Source organism: Daphnia carinata, chromosome 10 (genome assembly GCF_022539665.2).
Source record: "Daphnia carinata strain CSIRO-1 chromosome 10, CSIRO_AGI_Dcar_HiC_V3, whole genome shotgun sequence".
NCBI lineage: Eukaryota > Metazoa > Arthropoda > Branchiopoda > Diplostraca > Daphniidae > Daphnia > Daphnia carinata.
The window spans coordinates 6,088,753-6,109,961 of NC_081340.1; the positions used below are offsets into that span (position 1 = coordinate 6,088,753).

Consider the following 21,209-nt stretch of genomic DNA (forward strand, 5'->3'; position numbering starts at 1 on the left):
ACGTGTAGTCTTTGGTGCCCTTTAAAAAAAAAAAAAAAAAAAAACAAGAACGGTGACGTGCTTGTTTCACATTCAAACAATTCTTTTTGCATTACTTCAATGCCTGTGACTACATTGATGGGAATCTGGCCATGGTCAATTTCAAAGAATGGCGGTCTAGAAGTCTAAGATCTAAAAGTCAATGAATAACCCATCTGCTGTACTGCAAAGGCGTTCTTTGTAAATGGGAACAAAAGGCAAAAACAAATAGGTTGTTGCGTTTTGGCTGGAACTTGCAGTGCCATATAAAATCGACCTCTTCGTGACGGGCTAAGATCTTTCTGAATCAACAATGGGCTCTCGTTATCTTTCACGATGTGTAGATTTTTTCTTTATTTTCGGCCCTTTGCCTTTTATTTAACGTGTTTCTAAAGCGCGAGGAATTTTTTCTTGCTGCATCATCGTTAACATTATCATCAAGTCCTTGAAATTTAAATTTGAATTCTTTTGTTATCTGTATTGACTCTATCATCCGAATCTCGTAGGCCGAAAAAGGGTCGAAATCCACTTTAAAAAAGAAAAAAAAAAAGAAAAATAAATGCAGGCAATTGTGGTAACCGTGAAACGTGCAATTGTTGAAATCATCTCGTTTTAATTGCATTTATTTGGCAGTGCCGCCCAAGCAGATGAAGATCACGAACGAAAAGGGCGTAGATGTCGACGATGTCATTGGTCCATTCGATGAAGATGCAACGCTGATCCTCGTCTGTATTGTCACTGGAGGTAAATCAAAAACAATTGATTTAACATTTTTTTTTGTTTTCCTTTTAAAGTTGAAATTCACGTTTTTTAAATATGGAAAAGACAACGAGATACGCCGAAAATGTTCGATAGATCCGAGAGTGTATCGAACTGCCTTTCAATTCTCATGAATGCTCTAATCATCAAAACGAATCTCTTGTTCATTTTTTTTTTTTTTTTTTTTTTTTTTATTGTCACGCACCACCGCCGATCACCGTGCGGGACCCAGTCAAGATGGTAGCCGAAACGCACTAGAGTGCCGAATCATACAGCTCTTGTTTGTGGGTAGCAATGAAAACACGCATACCCAAAAATCGTAGGGGAGAGCCATGGCAACGTTTAAAATTTTTTGATTTGATTTCTTTTTTTAAAGAAATGCGCAGCCTGGGCTTATGTTATACGTTTTTAGTAATTGGCTGGATGTTGTTTAGTTGTGCCCACATCTTCGTCTAATCCATTCCTTTTCGTCAAACTTATTTTGGGAGACCATTTGAAATTCTGATAACAAGTCGTGAATTGCGAGCGTGCGTTTGATCTTGTTATTTTTGATTAATTGCATTCGATTATATTGGAACGCAGTTTGGATCGTATCGAACTGCGTTAGTTCGATCAGTGCTGATGCATAAATACGAAATGACCCTCAATAATAAAACAAAAAAAATGAATCGATCTTTACAGGAAATCCGGCACCGGAAGTTACGTGGTGGCAAGAAGAAAGGATGATTGATCGTCACGCTGAAATTCGCCATTCCGAGCAGGGAGTGGTCCGCAATGTCCTCCAACTGGAGCGACTGGGTCGGGTCGACTTGCGCACCAAACTCTCGTGTCACGCATCCAATACGCAACTGTCTCAGCCATTGACCAAATCCGTCGAGATCGAACTCAATCGTAAGTCTCACACCAAACAAAAACTAACTTTTTCTTTCCGTCCTTTCTCTCTCTCTCTTTTTTTTTTTTTCTCTTCGATTGCTTGTCGTTTGTCTGTGACAGCAAAAGTCGGTGACAAACAACAACCCCAAAGTTTTGTTTCCTATTTATTTATTTATTTTTTTTTTTTTTTCGTGTTGGCTTTTGTTTACTGGGCCGAAACCTCAAGGGAAATTGACTTTGTGCTGGAACGTTGTCATTTCCCAACCCTCCCGAAAAGGGCCACAATTCTTTGCATCGACAAATTGCATCATTCAAATGAAAGTATTACGAAAAGCCGACACGCAACTGTTTTCTGATCCCCCCCCCCCCCCCTCTTTTTTTTTTTTTTTTTTTATTGCCTCGTTATTTCCGGCTGGAGAAAATAACCGGTCGTGTTTCTCACGAAGTTCCCTAGCGAATTTTGGCGATGATTTGATTGCGACAAACACACACACACACACACAACCGTAGGGGGGGAGGGGGGGAGAGGTCGTAAGTCTTAACAATAATATCTGAGCTATTATCACGAGAAGTGAAACGGTGTCCGTGTCGTGAGTTTATGATGAAGGGAGGCAACATCGCATCAATGCGCGCCTACCATAAAGGTAACCGGGGCACAGGGGGGAGGGGGGGGGGGGGAGGTTAGTAATTTCATTGGCTTATCGTGTCAGCGCAGACCTGTTTGCTACCATATTTCCGCTCCCGCGGGAAGAAATACATACACTAAGTCACGAAGTCCCTTTGCGTTTGCCCGTCAAAAACAAAAAGAAACGGTCAGACATGCAATCATTCGTATACTAACTCTCTGTATCTAACCAATCATCGGTGTAGTGAGAGAGAGAGAGGGGGGGGGGCAACAGGAAAAAGATGATCCATGTTTTTTTTTATTTGGCTATCCGATCTTCGGCATCCTCAGCGGAAATTGTTTTTCACGTTTTTTTTTTTTGTTTTTTTTTTTTTTGCCCTACAAGGACTTCCAAAACGACTCCCGAATGGATCAATTATCTTGTAGGACGTTGTTGTAATTCTCTTGACGGTCTTTATCAAGTTGGCGTAGGGGGGGTGGGGTGGGGGTGGAGAGGCAAAGATGTTGTTTGTTTTTCCCTTTCCGCGAAAGAAAAATGTGTTGCGGGTAGAAACAGTACCAAATTATATCGATTAACGTGAATCCCCTCGATGCGCAATGCAGCCAACAGGCTGGGCCAAAAGTGCTGGCCCTCGCCATTTCCCAGCAGAAAACAACAACACGTTAACTTGCCAGCATCTCGTTCCATTTTCTAATTTTTTTTTTTTTTTTTTCTTTCCTAAGTGTGAAAGAGATGCTTGTTTTTTTGTTTTTTTTTACGACAATAGGGCTCCGGATTTATCGCCCTCCATCAAATGAAACTCGGAAGAAATCTAGGCTTTTACGATTGACCAGTGAAAACGCAGATTCGGGAGTGGATTTTACCGCCGGTTGCGTGAAAGACAATTTCCAAGTGGGTCGTTATTTCTGCCCCCCCCCTTTTTTTTTTTTTTTCCTATTCTAAAGCTCCTTGCTCGTCGTCAAACATTTGTTTACGATGAACAAAGTTGCGCTTCCGAGAGACACACACAAGTTCGGTAGCAACAAAAGAAAGCGGTTCGTTCAAAAAACATTACCATATCCCCCCGCCGTGTTTTTGTAGGGCGCTGGTCAAAAACTGACGTAAAAAAAAACAAAAAAGAAAATAACAAGAGAAAAGGGGCAATGGTCGTTAATGAACGCGGGAGCGTGCCTCGATTGATAATTGCCTTCGGCTCAAAATAATCAATCCTCGTCGGGGAATGATTGACAAGAAAATGGGGGAACTAAACCAAAAGGAAAAAAAAAAAAAAAAAATGAAACGACTTCGGGAATGATCCGCTGTCGGGATTTGAGTCGGGAAAAAAAAGGGAAAAAACAAAAATTGCTATATAACAATGTGAAATTGGCAGTTAAACGCATCCTGCCCTTCTGTTCGATGGCCGCACAGAGAAAATAAAAAAAATAAAAAAAAAAAAAAGAAAAGAGAATGATTTAAGTGGCGGAAAGACGAGGCCATTGTTTACGTTTGTAACATCCACTCGGCTTTTTCTTTTATTCTCTTTAAGTGACTTGCGTGCGAACGCATTCCAGCGAAATGTTGTTGATTGCATCAATCCGTGTGTGTGTGTGTGTGTCTCTTATGGCTCCCACCGAGTCCTCATTGGAAATTGATTTTCTCTGTTACGACGGATGCAGGTCATCGCTTTTCTTTCTGTTTACTTTGGGGAATCTCTTTTGCTAGTGGAGGGAAATGTTAGAAAATTGGGTCCGGCTCCAAGGCTGAAAAAGCCAATTGAAAGGATTGAAGGGGAGGTGGAGACGACCTTCTGGAGTGGTAAGAAGAAATGGTTAAGAGAGTGGGGTGGCGGGCGGGGGGGTGAGGGGTGGAATACGGTAGCCATCAACAAAGGCAACACGTGATGTCGAAGAAAGCCGATGGGAAAGAATGTTTGTATCCGTAAACATTTCTACCACAGAAAAGCAATCGAGAGTCTAACACGCACAACAAGCGGCGCCGGCCATATGGACTCGGCTATTTTCAACCGTCTTTATAGATTGGAGTCGATTGACGGGCCGAGAAGGGTAGGGGGGGGGGAGGGTTACAAACTGATTGAGTTGCAGCCATGCATTTGAAATGAGAATTCAACGGGCTATTCATTTTCTTTCCCTTTTTTTTTTTTTTTTTTTTTTTAAATGTTCATTTTCGAATGTTTTTTTTTTTCTTTTCTTTTTCATTTCTGTTTGTTGCCGCATCAATAATTCTTTTGGTATCCATTTTTATTTTAAAATCTGGGAACGAAATCCCTTTCGTTCGCTCTTGATTTCGTGACAAGAGTTTTTGTTATGGCAATGTGCGTTCGTAGGATTGCAATCACCAGGCATTTTGAGGAAAACTTTATTATTGAAAACGACGATGGCACTGAGTTCGTTGATGTGAAAGGAACCGGTGGAGTAGGCGTTGAGTACACATCTTTTCGTAAAATAACTTGACGGGATCGTGTTTTGAAATGCAAACTTCTCGACGAATTGTTTCCCCTCGATCCTAATGAAAACACGTTGCAGTAGAAAGTCGTTTTTAAAACAAACGACATATTTTGCCTTTTCCAGTTGGGAAAGCATCACGTCATATTTACTTACGTGAAAAAAAAAAAAAAAAAAAAAAAAGGGGGGGGAGGCGATGTTGACACAAGACCGTCCCTTTTCGCCGTCAGATGAAATGTGTGATGACGATGATGACGGAGAATGTAGAGCTCGTGTCTCTTTTGTCAATTCAAATAATGATTTGTCACCTCCAACTTCTTTTCTTTGAAATAAGAAAAAAAAAAAAAAGGAGGGACGTCCTTTCATTTTTTTTTTTTTTTTCCCATCTGCATGTCAGTGACTGCTGCTGTTTGGTTGCGGCGTGATAAATCGCATACCAACAACAACAACAATGAGGAATGTAAGAAATGAGGACGTTTCTTTTGTCGGCTAGCCGCTCAAAATTGCTTTTTTTTTTTTTTTTTTCTAAAGACGTTGGCGTTGTTGCTGAAACCCGAATTTTGCGCTTCTATCGTCTTTAAGTATATATGGCAAATAATTCGATAATAATTGATTTCAATGTCTACGCCATATTTAAATCAATTATGGATTGGGCTTTGCGCGTATGTGTGAGGGAGTTACTGTTAGTACGTCCTAATTTACCGAGGCTTCCTTCGATACGGAAACATTTTTGTTGTTGTTGTTGTTGTTGACGTTCACGTTTTATCACGGCCGCAAGGCAGGTAGACGAGGATGGATTAAGGATAAGCATAATCCAATTGAATAACAGGATTTTCACATTTCTCTAGTATCTCGTTGCGACGCGCTGCGAAATGAAACGCTTTAAAGGAGATACCATACACAACATAGTTGATCGCAGGCTCGAGGATTTAATGTCTAAGGATATCCTGCCTATCTCCCCTATTTTTATGTTGCCTTTCAAAATTTTTATTTTTATTTTTTTTTTTTTTTCGGAAGAAAAGGTGAACACAGGGAACGACACAATGTTGGCTTATTTTCTTGATCGTAAAGCTTCCTCCGGTAATCTTGCTCGTCACTGAAAACGGAAATGTCAACCGATGTCTTTTTTTTGTGTGTGTATTTTTAAATGATCTCTCCTCGACTACTATCCTGTAATAGAAACGTTTAGATGTATAGGTCGTTGTCAGCCATCCCCTTCCGAACGTTTCTGTACACCAGATGGCAGATAATGTGTTATCTTATAAAGAGAGAGAGCGTCTTGATGAAAACGTTCGAGTGGAAACCGGTTTGGCCGCATCAAATGCTCATAAAGATTACACTGTGGCAAAGATGGTGGGCTCGTTCTCAAAATAAATTAAGAAATAATTTTCTGGCAAGAAAGGATTCTATTCCATTAGATCCTCTTGTTTTGTTTTCGCTCTTCGTTGTGTGCGTCTTAAACAATAGGATCCAAGTATTCGTGTTTTTTTTTGTTTTTTTTTATCCTTCCCCATTCAAAATCTCATCAGCATTCTTCACTAAAGTGATCCCTCTCGATGTTGTCGTACCAGCAAAGGCTGCACTATATCTTTGTCTATCAGGGGGGGGGGGGAAAGAATCTTGATGCTGTTGTTGTTGTTCTTCTTTTGTTTGTGTGCGTCGGCCCGCATCTTCTTGGCTTCTTGTTTTTTTTTTTTTAAGAACTTTCTTTTTTTTTTTTTTTTTTATTTTAAAAGAAGAAGAGCCTCCATATTTTCGAAAGTAAAAATTAAGAAAAGAAAAAAAGAATATCTGATGAAGCAAAAGTTGACTGGCTGACATGTGACGGAGCACTTTATGTGTGTCGAGTGTAAGAAGGCAACGGATGTCTTGGCAAACATCCCAATAAGTGGCTGTCGTCCAGCATCAACTGCCTGTCTTTATAATAAGCATAGAGAAGGCAAGAAGAGTTATGGAATTCCACGAAGCCGAGCAATACGAGCGTGGCTTACGTGAAACCATTTTTATTTATTTATTTATTTTTTTTTTTTTTAAAGAGGTAGATAGACACTAGCGTGATTGCGCATACTAAACAGTAGCTCACAATTTTTTTGTTTTTTGTTTATTTGAATGTTAAAGACCACCAACAGGTTCTTGTCTGTTGTGTGTGTGTTTTTTTTTGTTTTTCTTTGAAATGAAAAGTTTTTTTTTTTTTTTTTTTTTTTTTTTTGCTGCTTTAAACAAATAATGTTTGGGGTAACAGATTCCGTGGATTGTTTGATCACTTGAGACAAAAAGACTCTTGACTTTCTTTTTCTTTCTTTTTTTTTTATGAAAGGGTCTAGAACAAACTTGTCAGTTTGAACCAACAGAGCCACAGCCCCAAACAAAGAGAAAACACAAAATTTCAGGTGTGGAACGTTAGAGAAGATTCCCTTTTTTATTTTAATTTTTTTTTTTTTTTTTTTTTTTTTTTTGGACTATGGAATTGATTAAGATCTCCTCCCCCCTCCCCTATCTGTTAAGCGGTTCCGAAATCAGGTGGGCCGTTTGACATCTCCCAACCGGTCCTACCTTTTTTTTTTTTAATATTCTACTGTCTTGCTGTTGATAGCAATCGCTAAACCTTTTTTTTTTCCCCGTATCAAACACGATTGAAAGCATTTAAAGTTAACAAAGTTTTAGTCCGATTTGTATTTGATATCCACATGGCGAATATCTGTAGGAAAACGAAGCAAACAAAACAGATCTATAAGATCGATGCGCAAGTTTTCATCTCCGACCTGGGCCCGTGTTTGACGTTGTCCCCTGTCCGTTGATTTGATAATCAGAAAGTTCGTCTGTTGATATGACCGTCCACGTCAAAGACGTGCAACGGGAAACGTCAAGTTGGACGTAAACTTGGATTAGTCTTCCATCGAACATCCGCGGCATACGCAACTTTTTTTTTTTTTTTTTTTTCCCTTTGTGACATCAATGGGGATAGAAGAGAGAGAGAGGGGGGGGGAAATCAAAAAAGAAAATGATTAAAAGAATGAGATATTTTCTTGTTCCCCGGAACGAGACCGGAATCAACAGCTTGATCGAAGGCGATATTGGATTCGAGTCGTTTTCTCTCTTTTTTTTTTTTTCTTATACGACTTCCATCGAACGACGACAAGAGAACAGATGAAGAGCGAAAATGTCATCAACGATATAGAAAAAAAAAAAAAAAAAAACCTTCAAATCACTTGATTGAAAGAACGTCAGCAACTTCATTTCCGTTTTGCTTCTGTTTTCCTCTATGGTTTTTTTTTTTTTTTTACATGGAATAGCAAGTGGAGGGGGGGGGGCACCACCTGGAAGCCATCAGCTTCTCATTGACCCGTTGATTTTCTTTTTGCCTCGCCCCAACCGCTGATTTTCATTCGAATTGACGACTTTTTTTTTTTTTTTTTTCATTTTGTCGATTGAAAAATTTGAAAAAAAAAAAAAAAAAAAAAAAAAGACTTTTGTTTTCTTAATTCGGCCCCTTTCGTCGATCGCATCGATTGGCACTAGTCGATTGCATCTCTCTATTTTTGATTGACTGCTGGCGTTATTCAATTAAACGTATGGATTTTCTGTCTTGGGGTGTCGTGCGAGAGAAATGGAACGCTTGACGAATATTTTTTTTTTGTGTGTTTTGGAATATTTTTAATTTGACGAAAGAATAGCGGGAAGAAAAGGCATGATGGCATTCAATTAACATAATAATCAAGATATTGGATATAGTTCCACCGGGATGAGGAAATAGCTAAAAAAAAAGAAAGGACCAAGGCGAAGCATATTTCCTTACCTCATTTCCTGCCGAAAAGAATAGTTCCTTAGTTAGACTATCTAACGCACATACGTCATTGATTGAACGAATATTGAGCACAACAAAAGCGGGGAGGAAGAAATATTCCGTTTCATAATTGGTGCGGTCCGGATACTGTTACGCCGACCTGCTCGTCATTCCGTCTTCCTCCCCATCCCCCCATCAGAAAAAGGGAAATTTTATTTAAAAAAAAAAATGAAAAACGGTAGAAATGTAGGGGCTTATTCATCACCGCCCACATTTCTTTCATTGTGTTCATCTTTTCATTCCATTTTTATTTTTTTTTTTTGGCCCAGCTATTTCCTTTTCTTACGCACCCTGCTACCCACCCAATTTTTGTTTGTTTTTTTCACAATGGAAATAACGACATTCGGGAGCAACGCAACCGAAACCCGGTTATAAGGCGTGCCTCGCAACAGTCCCTCAGGCATTTCAGATGCATTGGTGAAAGAAACCGTCACGAAAATCACTTTGATTTCATTTGCGTTGCCTCTGTGAACAGCAAACATACAACAAGCTTTGTGTGTGTGTGTGTATGTGTGTGTGTGTATATATGTCTTATTTCTCATAGGGATTGTTCAGATATTCCTCCTACAAACCGCCCACTGTTAACATTTAAAAGCAAATAGGGAAATAGAAACACACACACACACAAAAAAAACAAAGAGATCTATTTTTATTTATTATTATTTTTTTTTTCATTAATTGAAGTTAGGCTTATTATTACGGACTGGCTGTTGCATCTCTACTGTCATCCCTCTTTTCTTTTTGTATTTATTATGCAAATTCCGTTTCGGATAGAGGCACAAAGTAAAACAACAATACGAAATTGTTCATCCGACTTCTTCCCCACCCGGCCCACAAAAAAAAAAAAACAGTCCATAAACAAATCATTGAATTCAAATTATTATTGGTTATTCATCAGACGGATAGGGGGGGGGCCTAAAACTTGGATGACAACCTTTGTAATACGACTTTATTTCAACATTGGCAAGGATGTTTACTTAAATCCTGCAGATAATGCAGCTTCTCTTCATTCTTTGAACGTCTCAACTAATGGCTTTCGTGTTGTTGTTTTTTTTTTGTGCACCTTTTGACATTTCAATTCTCTTGACGTCGGTACGAACAACGTTTTCTTCAAACAGGCAGCTCACGCTCATCGCGTGTCTCGGTCTCGCCCTGTTTTTTTTTTTGTTTGTTTTTTTTTCGCCTAGCGAATCGATGCGTGGCGCTGTGGGACGCAAAGACACTCTCTTTGAATGGAATATATCTAACATATGCGGAAAAAAAAAGAAGAGAAAAAGCTCTTTGAGATCTACTTGCTCGTCTTTGTACATCCTTCGCTCGTTTGCGTCCCTCCATTTTCACGCTTCCTACGTGTTCCGCTACTTTTTCCAGCCCACATCTCATAGGGCTGACGACAGCTGATGCTACACAACGCTTTGCATATTTCAAAACGGCGTGAGAAAAAAAACAAAACAAAAAAACCAAGGGAGATAAGAAGAAAACATGTACTGGATCAAAAAGAAAACCTGTTTGTATGTTAGGGGCTCTTCTTTTATTCTCTCTCTGGAGATGCAAATGTGCTTCTGCATTTATTTAAAAAAAAAAAAAAAAATTTGTTCTCTTTTTTTTTTTTTTTTTTCCTTATTTTGTGCTTTGAAATGTTTACAGACTTGGGAATGACAGTGATGTGTTTATAGTTTTGAGAAATGTAGATCCGTTGATCTACAGCTAGAAATCGATTTTTTTTTATATGTTCGATTGAGTTCGAATCAAAGTTATGCAAGGGTCAGAATGTTTTAACATTTGATCAATTTTTGGATGTCTAGCGAGAGCCCGACATCTGCGTCTGTTGCTATGACAACAAGACTCCGCAGGACTACCAATTGCTCCTATGAATTTCCCCCCTTTTTTTTTTTTTTTTTTTTTTTTTTTTTTGCATCCGTGATGTATTTCTTTTCTTCGCTACCCTGCCACCAATAAAAAAAAAAAAAAATGGAGGAAGAAAAATGTCAGTTCAGCATCTGCATAATGAAGAAATTGTGTGCGCAGGTCTTTATTTATAAGTCTGGGCTCCCCCAAACAGCAACCAATCCCTCGACAACAAGTTGAAGTGGGACTCGGTTTTTTTTTATATATTTTATTTAGTACGACCCCACCCAGATGGTAGTGGGCCCTCGGTAATTTACACACTCACGGGGGAGACTCACAGGGAGCCTCGAAAAACTTCAGGATCGCGAGATCCTCATCGATCATATTTTTTTTTTTTTCTTTTATTCACAATCCGCAAAAGAAGGGCAAAAAAAAAGACATTCTTCTTGTTTCTCTTTGGCGATGACGTTAGGGGGCCAGGTTACGTTCCCTTATGCGGATGCCACTATATTATGAAAGATGTAATATATGGACGACGTTATGCGTTAACCGTATCGATTTTTATTTTATTTTTATTTTTATTTTTCCCACGCAAACCCCCACAAGGAAAAATTCATTTAGAAACGAAACTGGGTCTTTTGTTTGTACGCGGTAGTTTGGACTGTCCAAACATTTCAAAATAACATTCGCTCTGTTCACTTGTAGAACTTGCACGTCAATATGTGTCCCGTTCAAATCGATCGTACTTGAGAAATACAACGCACCCTGGAACGTCAAGATTTTTTTTCCCCTCTTTGCCACCAGACAAAACGCTGAAATTTTTTTTTTTTTTTTTTTTTTTTTAAATTACTGGAATCGATTTATCTCTTATCCCTTTTGCGGTAGTGATTCTCTTTATATATATATATATATCCACATGTATTTGCGATGGAACCAGTCAAATGGAACGACTGGATGACATGAACGGCGGTGGGGGGGGGGGGACCGAAAGGCGATGAAGCGCAACCTAATCGATGCGTCTTTTATTCCAGTCAAGTCGAGTCAACGGCTAGTCGGGGCTTTATCGAGAAAAGAAAAAAAAAAAAAAAAAGATAGGGCCTATCCACTATGAAACGCGGGCAGAAAATAATGCCCTACCCTGGCTGCAAGCCTTCGTTAATTAAGGGCCTTGTACACCCCCCGTTTTTCCTGTGGCTTTAACGCAGTTGCGCAACTGGCTTTATTTTTTATTTTTTATTTTTTTTTAAACACAACAAGAAAACCCTCCTTATGAAAACATAGCGCAGCGTCTGCTTTCAAATCCTTGTTGTCATTTCGTCCGGATGCCGGCAAAGCAGCCAATTATTATTAAGAATCATCTTTCGTAGACATTGAACGAGCATCGGATAGATATAACGTCGTGTGCTATTTATAATATCTGGTGCATTATTCAAACGGATGTGAAACGATTCCTTAGACGACTCGGCTAAAAACAAACAAACGGGCGGGCTATTTTGAATACAAAGTGTAACGATCCCAATCGTACTCAATTTGTCTAGACTTCTTAACAAGCTTCTTCATTTGCATTTTGATGACTACGAGAGAGAGCGAGAAAGCGAGAGAGCGAGAGAGCTTCCTTTAGTTGATCACAAATTCATTTTCTTTCCGCAGTTAAACCGCTGGACGTGCGCATTCTGAGCAGCAGACAGCCACTATCGTCCGGCAAAAAGTATGCATTTCTATTTAATTAAAAACGATTCATAAAATTGAGTTATTCTGTGTTTCCATTACACTTGTTATGTTTAGGCTTTATTCAAAACACTTATGGTACTCGTTTTGTGTCTTGCGTTCCCTAGGTACGAGTTGACATGTCAGACGGCCGGATCGCGTCCGTCCCCCACGGTGACCTGGTGGAAAGACGGCCAACTGCTACGCCGTTCTCAAGAGACTGTAAGTGCAACTTGGCCATTTGTCAAATTCTTTTCTTTTTTTTTTTTTTCTTTATAAAAAAGCTACAATCATTTTTAAGTGTTCTCTTACAACCGCGGCATGTTTCAAAAGGGAAATCGATGCAAACAAAAAACAAACAAAAAAATGTTATTGTTTTAGTGCTTTAATTGAGTTTTTGACTTAACTGGGGCGTTTCTATTGCGCGTTTGAAGGATCTCTTTTTCGGCTTGATTGCCTTTGCGTGTGTGTGTGTTTGTGTGTCAATAAAGTTACAGCACTCTCTCAAATATTTATGTAGAATACCAACCCCCCCTCAAAAAAAAAAAAAAAAAAAAATGGGGAGATAAAAGTTCAAGTCTCTTTATCCCGGGCACAAACTTTGAGCATTACCATCCGTCACGATATTGGGTGTTCATCATCATTTTCCTACTTTCTTTAACTTTGCTAAAGGAGAGGGGGGGGCGGGCAGGGGCAGGGGGGACTTGTAATAATAATAGTGAACCCTACCATCACCCAGATGCTGTCGTAATAATAACGAACCCTGGATAACTGAGATCTTTATGGCCCTTTGGCTTTCATTTTTTTTTTTTTTTTTGCTTCGTTATCCGTTTGTCTATCCACTCAGTTGATAAGTTAAGGTCGCCCTCGGGAGAGTTAGCCGATGAACGGAGAAGTTCTTCATTCCAAATTTTTTTTTTTTTTTTTTTTTTTTTTTTTTTTTAAAAAGACCAAATTTTAAAAGCTATTTTGACGACTGTTTACCTGCCAGTTATTTCCGGTTAAGAGGAAATAAAAACATTTAAGCCAATAAAATAAAAAAAAAAATAAAAAAAGATGGCGGGGCTTTATCGAATTTTTTTTTTTACCGTCCGGAATGTTGTGATGCGCAATTAAAAGCAGCGGGTCAAAAACAAGAAAAAAAAACAAGAAAAAGAAAGAAGAGCGATGCTTTCTAATTACAGCTGATAAGAGTCAAGTTGTCGACAACGTAACGAAGCACGTTAACAAGCTTTTTGATTGGAATTATGGCTATTAACGGCTGTAATCTGTTCTATTTCGCCCTGACGTGTCCGCTGAACGCTAATTCACATATTAATGTCATTTACTTTTCCTTTTTTTTGTTTTTTTTTTTGTTTTTGTTTTTAATTGTGGACGCTAGCCGTACGACGGTGGCAACGTTACGCTGAGCCAATTAACCGTCCAACTAACACCCGAAGATGATGGCAAAAAACTCGTTTGCCGCGTGGAAAATCCCGCCCTCGGCCCGGCTTCTGCCATTGAAGATTCGTGGCTGCTCGACGTCTACTGTAAGTGTGATTCATTTCATTTTTCATTTGACCCTTTTCAAATGAATGCCCAAAGTCCGTTATCAAACGCGATTTATTTATTTATTTATTTTTTTTGCTAAGTCTTCGTTCCGCGTTGTCGGTTAGCGTCCACACATTAAAAGGCTGAAGACGGGCAGGCCAGCAAATAGAAAACCTATCGCTGTAACTATAAGAGATCACAGATCAATAACGTAGCAGCTAGACGCTTGTTATGAACAAAAAAAAAAAAAAAATACTTGCCTGCCCGCCAGCTGATGTGCAATCAACTTTCTGTATTATTGTTGACTGCCCCCCTCACGAAAAGAAAAAGAGAAAAACGCATTTTTCTTTTTTTGAGCAGTTAGTTATAGATGTATTCGTTTCTTTTGTTCGGGGGACGCCATATATTTACGACTTGCGCAATCTGTCATCCACTTGTTGTTTTTGTAAGCTCACCTCTCCTTCCATCCGTTTCTCGACATCTTTATGGCTAAAAAGAGAAAAGCAACTTCTAATGGAGACATCGTTTCCGGTGCATCATCTTTTCGTGGTAAACTCGCACAAAAAAAAGAAATGGCCACATCCTTCAGATGGCGTAAAAAGCATTTATTTGTGTGTGACATCTTCGAGACATGCTTGTCTCAACAACAAAAAAATAATAATAATAATTGCGTTTTACTGGCCTGGTTCGTCTTTTATACCCGTCGCTAGTCCCACCACGCACCAATTGAAAATCAGGACGGGCCAACAGAAAAAAAAAAAAAAAAAAAAAAAAAAAAAATGCAATATAACGTTACTAGGTTGAAGAAAAGGGCGTGTGATGGAGGCAGGCAATTGCATTTTCTCTACTTGACTCGCCGTGTTACCGGTATACACTGATTTGACAGCTACTGGGCTTCTTGTAAATCGGAGTATAGGAACCCCCCTCCCTTTTCCCGCTACGTCTATCACCCCCCGAGAAGGGTTTCCCGTCCTTGTGAACCAATAATCCTATACTTTTATATTATTATGATTTTTTTTTTTTTTTTTTTTTTTTTAAAGAGTGCGAGTAGGGCTGAATAGACTAGTTGAATGTTTGTTATCGTTTTCATTCCAAAAAAAAAAAAAAAAAAGAAAGAAATATTTGCGCGTTTTCTATTTTGACGTCACGGAAGACCTTGTGTTATATACGATAGGATATGTGCAACGTAGATGTAATGCCTAGTGATACGAAGAAGCTATTACTTGTAACGGCGTGCGATGTATATTTATTTTGGGAAGCCGCAGAAAATGTATAGACGGCGAAAGGGGGAAATATTTTTTTCTTTTTTGTTGTTGGAAAAGGAAAAAAAAAAAAAAATAAATAAATGTACATCGCTGTCGTTCTTTTATGGATGTGAAATCGTGCGATATTTTGGCCGGAACGATACGAACAACATACTGGGACAATTTGTGTAAACGAGGGGTCATCTGGATCGTATACGTTGTAAAAGCAAAACAACTCGTAAATTTCGCCGTTGGGGGTGGGGGAGCGAGTGTAGCGCTAGTTAAAAGTCCGCAAACTGATGTGTTCTTTTCTTTTTTTTCCTTTTCAAAAAGAGGGACGAAAATAAAACAAGACGTCGAGCAAAAACTAACAAAAAACAAAAATTGAACGTATCTATCTCGGTGTTTTGTTTAATACGAGGCACGCGAATCCTCCCGCTTGTTTGCCACGAAAGACTTGTGTTACGTTCAACTGTTTCGATTTTCGATTTGAAATCGGACGGAAACTAGCCCTTTTGCGTTTCGGTTGGTGGCGGCCATAGTTAACTATTAAATGCGCACTCTATGCCCTCGTGCATATATCGGCTACGTGATTAGCGAGCTGCGCGGCCCAATGCCAGTTGCATAACGATATTCGGCGAAACGGACTGACGGCCGGATAGACGCTCTGTCGATCATGCGGAAACGTATCACTGGCGATGCCATTCTCCTATCAATATATTTAGAAGGTTTAGCCCCGGCAGTCCCACTGCTTCGCTATAGTTTGTTGATTCAATGACGAAGCCGAGCACACACTTGAATTAAGAAAAACAAAATGAGAAAATGATGGATGGTTGGGGCTAGCAACTGAACTGCGATGTCCTTCTTTTTTTTGGAACAAGCGAATTAGAACGTTTTACGATGATTCTTTTCTTTGAATTTTTTTTTTTTTTTCAGCCGTAAAATGAAAAAAAAAAAAAAAAAAAAAAAAAAAAATAGAAGGACGAAGGACATGTCAATTAGTCCCGCAGTGTTCACTGTCTCGTTTAACGTCTGGTTCACGTAACAATCGTACGTATTTACTTACGTATATCCACCGTTGATATAAAATGGAAAGGGGTTCTTTGACAGTTTACTATCGAACTTGATAATCCTGGACGATTGGCTTCATTGTTTGATTGTATTTGTTTTTTTCTTTGCTGAGTTGTTGTGTTAACATTTTATTTTCTTATCTCCCAATTCCGAAAAACAAAATCGATGCTGTGTAGACGTCCCTCGCGTTCGATTGGAGCTGGGACGGAACCTGGAAGGCGATCACATCCGCGAAGGGATCGACGTCTACTTCGACTGTCACGTCACGGCCCGGCCATCAGCATTTCGCCTCGTTTGGCGGCATCAGGTTCGTTTCCTTTAGTCGACCTTTTAAAAAAAAAAAAAAAAAAAAAAAGCAATTTCTGTTTGAGCGGACGCATGTCGATTGTTGGGACACGAGTTGTTGCTGCGTTGGCTCTGTATTTGCCCGTGTTTAATGTGATGTAACGCTGCCAGTCCTTGCCCGCAATGTCATACGATGTCCTAGTTAACTAACTGTACATTCAACTCTCCCCTTCTTTTTTTTCTTTCCTAAAATTGATCTCGGCATGATTCACCCGCTTCCTCTCCTTATAGCGACCCATCCAACGATATCTAGCGACGTTTGCAACGTTCTCTTTAAGGGGTTAAAGCAAACTCATTTCTCATTCCGCTTTTGGCTTCGCCCCTTTTAGAGTTGATCTCTTTCATGTCAGCCGAATGGATTTAAATTTTACTTTGACCTGCGAATCATTTTGATTGAACGTCATTAGCTTTCCTGCTAAAATGCGTTTTTTTTTTGTTTTGTTTTTTAAATTTAATTTGAACTTGTTATGCTCGCTATGCCTCGTTATGAATGATGATGGAACATCCTTCATTTCCGCGGCGCATCTAACCTTTAACCCCCTTCCACGCTCGTTTTTTTTTTTTTTTATTGCTCATTGCCGCTAGTCTATTGGATGATGATAATAATTTAATAATAAGCAATTTCGCTCGTTGGATGCACTGGACGTTTTTGCTTATTTCTTTGTTGTTACTACCGCAGGGCAACGTTTTACAACACAACGTTAGCGCCGGTGTGATCATCAGCGAATCGAGTCTCGTTCTGCAAAGAGTGGCGCGCAGTTCGGCCGGTCGTTATACGTGTCACGCTAGCAACGCCGAAGGCGAGGGATCCAGCTCACCTTTCCACCTGCACGTTGCACGTAAGTTTCATCTATTTCTGTTTTTTTTTTTTTCACGTCATTACGTCTTCTAGTTCAGTACCCAACGTTTTTGAAAATAGTCGGGTTTCACGTTAAGGAACGATGTTTGTTTCATCCACCTTTTTTCCTCGCCTACTTTCGATGTTCAAAACACATAAACAAAAGGAGGGGAAGGGGGGGTGGGGGGGAGAGCTAGGAGGTTAACGAGGAGAATGAAAGAAATGGCCGGTCGATTTGGATTGTCCTCTGAGTTTTTCCGTGACAGCCAACTTTCACAAAGTTCGAACGCAAACTTTTTGTTCCCCCCGAAATAGTTTTTTTTTTTTTTTATATATTTTTTTTATAATTTTTCTTTCTGAACATCAACAAACACAGGAAGGAAAAAGAAATAGCTTTGGTTTTTGTGTGTTATATACTCTTAATGATTGATGAAGTGGCAAAAGTTTGTCAGCTTTTTACGTTGATGTGTATTTAAATCAAAGGTCGATATGCACGTCCATTTTGATTTATCCTTTTCCAAGATCGGCTCCATCCGCACGATGGAGAAGGTATTGATCAATCACATCCGCCATATGCAACACATCTGTCTTCGTGCGGAATCGACTCCCGACCGAAGGACTAACAACAAAACCGAGCAAACAGTAGGGCAACTTGAAAGCGAAACTGGAAAACAAGAAACGATGCAAACTAAAGAAAAAAACAAAACAAAATGGGAAGAAAAAGCTAAAGCAAAGAAAAGAAGTAGAACAAGATATGGAAAGGCAAACAGATCTAACACGGACCTGACAAGTCTATCGTCGTACTCAACCGGGTCGATATGCATGTATACAAAGCGTGAGGCGCTATTTACCTGAGTAAATAAGCTTTTCTAGCGCTCGCTTAACAACAGCGGACTTTTCGATTGATGTTAGTTTCCTTCGTCTACAAAAAATTAAAATAATAATGATGTGATTGGCTTCTGCTTTTGATTTCGAAAGACGATTGGAAATTAATTGACCAATAAGTGGCACCTGTGCGATCGAATAGTTTTTGTTCAAGATTTTATGTTTTCAAGAAATGCATCATCGAACGTGTTTGATTTCGTTTCCCAGTTGAACGGTAGTCTTGTGTGTTTTTCTTCCCGTTCTTCAAAATTCAATCCTTTACGCAGAAACCTAATCGAATCGCTTCACGCCTATTGAATTTTTATCGTTGAACGGTGTGTCCGTCGGTGTCGTGCTGCCTTATCGAATCGGTCCGTGTCACAAAAAAAGAAAAGAAAGAAGCCTCGTCCCATTATTCGTTTTCTGATTGTCGGACGATTGATGCGTGAAACGTTCGTCTATTTTTTTTTTTTTTTCCAGGGGGGGGGGGGGGGGGAGTTGTCCCTTATTTCGTGTAAACGAAATTGGTGAACCCTTGAAACGTTTTCGTCGCTCTAATTGGACGATTTTTCTGTTTTCATGCGGCGACGCATTTCTCATTCCGATGGCGTCCCGATTTCTTTTCTTAATCTACCTGCAAACCACTCAACAGCTAATAGGTTTCAAGCCGTTAAAATCAGCTTGCCGTTGAAAAATAGTGAGCTAAATGACTGGAAAAAAAAAAACAACCTGCATCGCCACTTTAGTTTGCATTTGCAAAGGCCCTTCCTTCATTTTAATGTCGCTTTTTAGCTGTTTTTAACTATGACCGCGATTACCATCAATGCAAATTTATTTTATTCGACGGTGAACGCTCTTCTCTTCCCCTTTTTTGGGGGGGCTTTTTCCTATTCTACAGTATTTGTTTTTTTTTTTTTTTTTAATCGTCTTGCATTTTCAAATGCCATTATTTTCCCGCCTGTGCCGAAAATGGGTTTTTATGGGATGATGCTGGCGGCGCGATAATAAAGAACATCTCCTTTATTTTATTTTTTTTTTTTAAAGTTGAGTTGCTGTTGCACATCGTCGATATGTTTTCGATTTAAATGAAAAGCAAAAAAAAAAAAAAAAAAAAAAAGGGAAAGAAAAGGAAGCAAACATATGTTGAAAGATGTACCTTCGACAAAGTAAAGCGGCCTAGACACTAGTTGTATACGCCGTGTTATACAACAGCTGTTTATACATTGAGCCGGCTCATTTTTCTTCATTTGTCAAAACATTCAAGAAAAGATGGCGCAAATCTGAAAGAAAATATTTTGGAAAGCCTTTTTTTTTTTTTTTTTTTTTTTTTTCGAGTAACACGCATAGATAGCAAACACTTTAAAAAAAAAAAAAAATATATATATATACATTGCTGTAAATATCTTTATTTCTGGAGGTGAAAAAAAAAAAAAAGGAAAGTCGGTTGAGTCCAGTCACGCTCTGATTATACGGTTGCCGGCGTATATATCTCTATGTATGTAAGACAGGCCCGTGCACTAGCAATAGTGTCCAAAGCGTGTCGTGCTTGGCAATCGTTTGCCGTGCTGTTCCCGCCCCCCTCCCTTTTTTTTTTGGAGGGGGGGGGGGTGGGCTGCTGCTATCCTTTCTCTGCCGCCTTTCTTGCCAGTTAGACTTGCCGCTGTCTTTTTTTTTTTTGTTTTTTGGCCTGCCTCTGGCGTCTACTGCTGCGTATAACTGCGTTGCGCCAAATTAACCTTCCGTTGGCTCAATTGAGTCGCCGTTCTATAACTCTATTACCTTCGGTCGGCCCCATCTCAAGGGTTTCCCCCCCGCCATCCTTTTTGACCATTCCAAACTGGTCATTTCTTGTCCGTCTCCGCCGACATTTCCTACACACAAATTTCCTTTGATCATTAAAAAAAAAAAAAAAAAAAAAAAAAAGAAGAAGAAAGAAAAGGCCAGACAAACCCGACATACTTGGCAACCTTGGCTCTCGTTTCCAAATTGGAATAATTGAATTGCTTGACTTTTTACCGATTTTTTCATGTTATTTTTTAAGGATTCAATTGCAAGATCAATTTACGTAATACGTTGAGTAGATTGCGAAGTTGAAGATTGAATTTTTGTTTGTGATTGAATGTTAATCTAGATAAGCCCGTATGCCGTCCGGAGCAGAAGAACTCTTACGGCGGAGCCAAGGGACTGACAAGCGAAGTGGAATGTCATGTCGAGTCGAAACCGGGCGCCACGAGCTTCCGCTGGGCCTTCAACGGCACCGGCGAATTAGTGGACATCACGTCGGGCTATCGGACAACGGCCGACGGCTCCATCTCCGTCCTGCGCTACACCCCCCGCAGCGAACTGGATTTCGGGACGTTGCTCTGCTGGGCCGCAAACCCGCTGGGCACTCAATCGCAGCCGTGCGTCTACCACTTTTACGCAGCCGGTAAACGAACAAAAAATTTGAATTTGAACGTTCAAATCATTTTCCACCCGGCGACCTTGTGTAGGACGTGAAACGTGTGTATGTGTGCGCGCTGTATATTTTCCAATCTTTTGAGCCGCTTATTTGTGTTAGCCACTAGACTGGGTAGGATCGGGGCGCTCGCTAGGTCGATCTAGCTTGGACACTTGAAATATGGCTAAATCCCTTTCAACAGTGTTTGCCGCCTTGCTTCCCTTTGCTATTTGTCCGATAGAGCAACTCGAGTAGCTACTGGTGTGTGTGTGTGTGTGTGTGTGTGTGTGTGTGCATAGTATATAAGGCGTGTCTAACTGTGTGCGTGATTGGCAAGACCGAGTTTGGATTTAGACGCGCCAGTAACGGGTCCTGTCGGGCAACTTTCGTGTACGTATCCAAAGCTTAGTATATATATATACATACAGTGGAAGCTCACCCCTAACTGTATTTACCGGTCGTCAGCAGTGCGCTGCTTTTGAAAACTTTGCATTCGTGATTTTCTTTTGGATTCACTGTGCTATTTTGTGGGAGTATGTCTACATACTTGAGGCACTCGCGACCTATCGCAGATGCGAGATTATATTATAAATATGCTGCCACCCTACGTTTTTTGCTTGTCAACCTTTGAAGAGGCCACTCGCTGTGAGCAATCATATCCTAGAAACAGAGGGGTAGGGGGGGGGGGGATTGGAATTGAGTAAGAAAAAAAAAATGATGTTATAAAAATTTTTGAACACGGCGTTGCGTGTTGAATATCT

General features: G+C 39.8%; 1 protein-coding gene across 1 annotated transcript in view; it reads left to right on the forward strand.

The window, feature by feature from the left end:
* Positions 1 to 21,209, forward strand: part of LOC130701230 (uncharacterized) — a 37,657-nt gene that overhangs the window by 13,132 nt on the left and 3,316 nt on the right. Inside the window, exons 6-13 of the mRNA XM_057523193.2 lie at positions 652 to 762; positions 1,459 to 1,668; positions 12,060 to 12,117; positions 12,245 to 12,338; positions 13,498 to 13,645; positions 16,138 to 16,268; positions 16,986 to 17,145; positions 20,140 to 20,436. Of these exons, the coding sequence (XP_057379176.1) occupies positions 652 to 762; positions 1,459 to 1,668; positions 12,060 to 12,117; positions 12,245 to 12,338; positions 13,498 to 13,645; positions 16,138 to 16,268; positions 16,986 to 17,145; positions 20,140 to 20,436 (1,209 nt within the window). The remainder of the gene's footprint in view (positions 1 to 651; positions 763 to 1,458; positions 1,669 to 12,059; positions 12,118 to 12,244; positions 12,339 to 13,497; positions 13,646 to 16,137; positions 16,269 to 16,985; positions 17,146 to 20,139; positions 20,437 to 21,209) is intronic.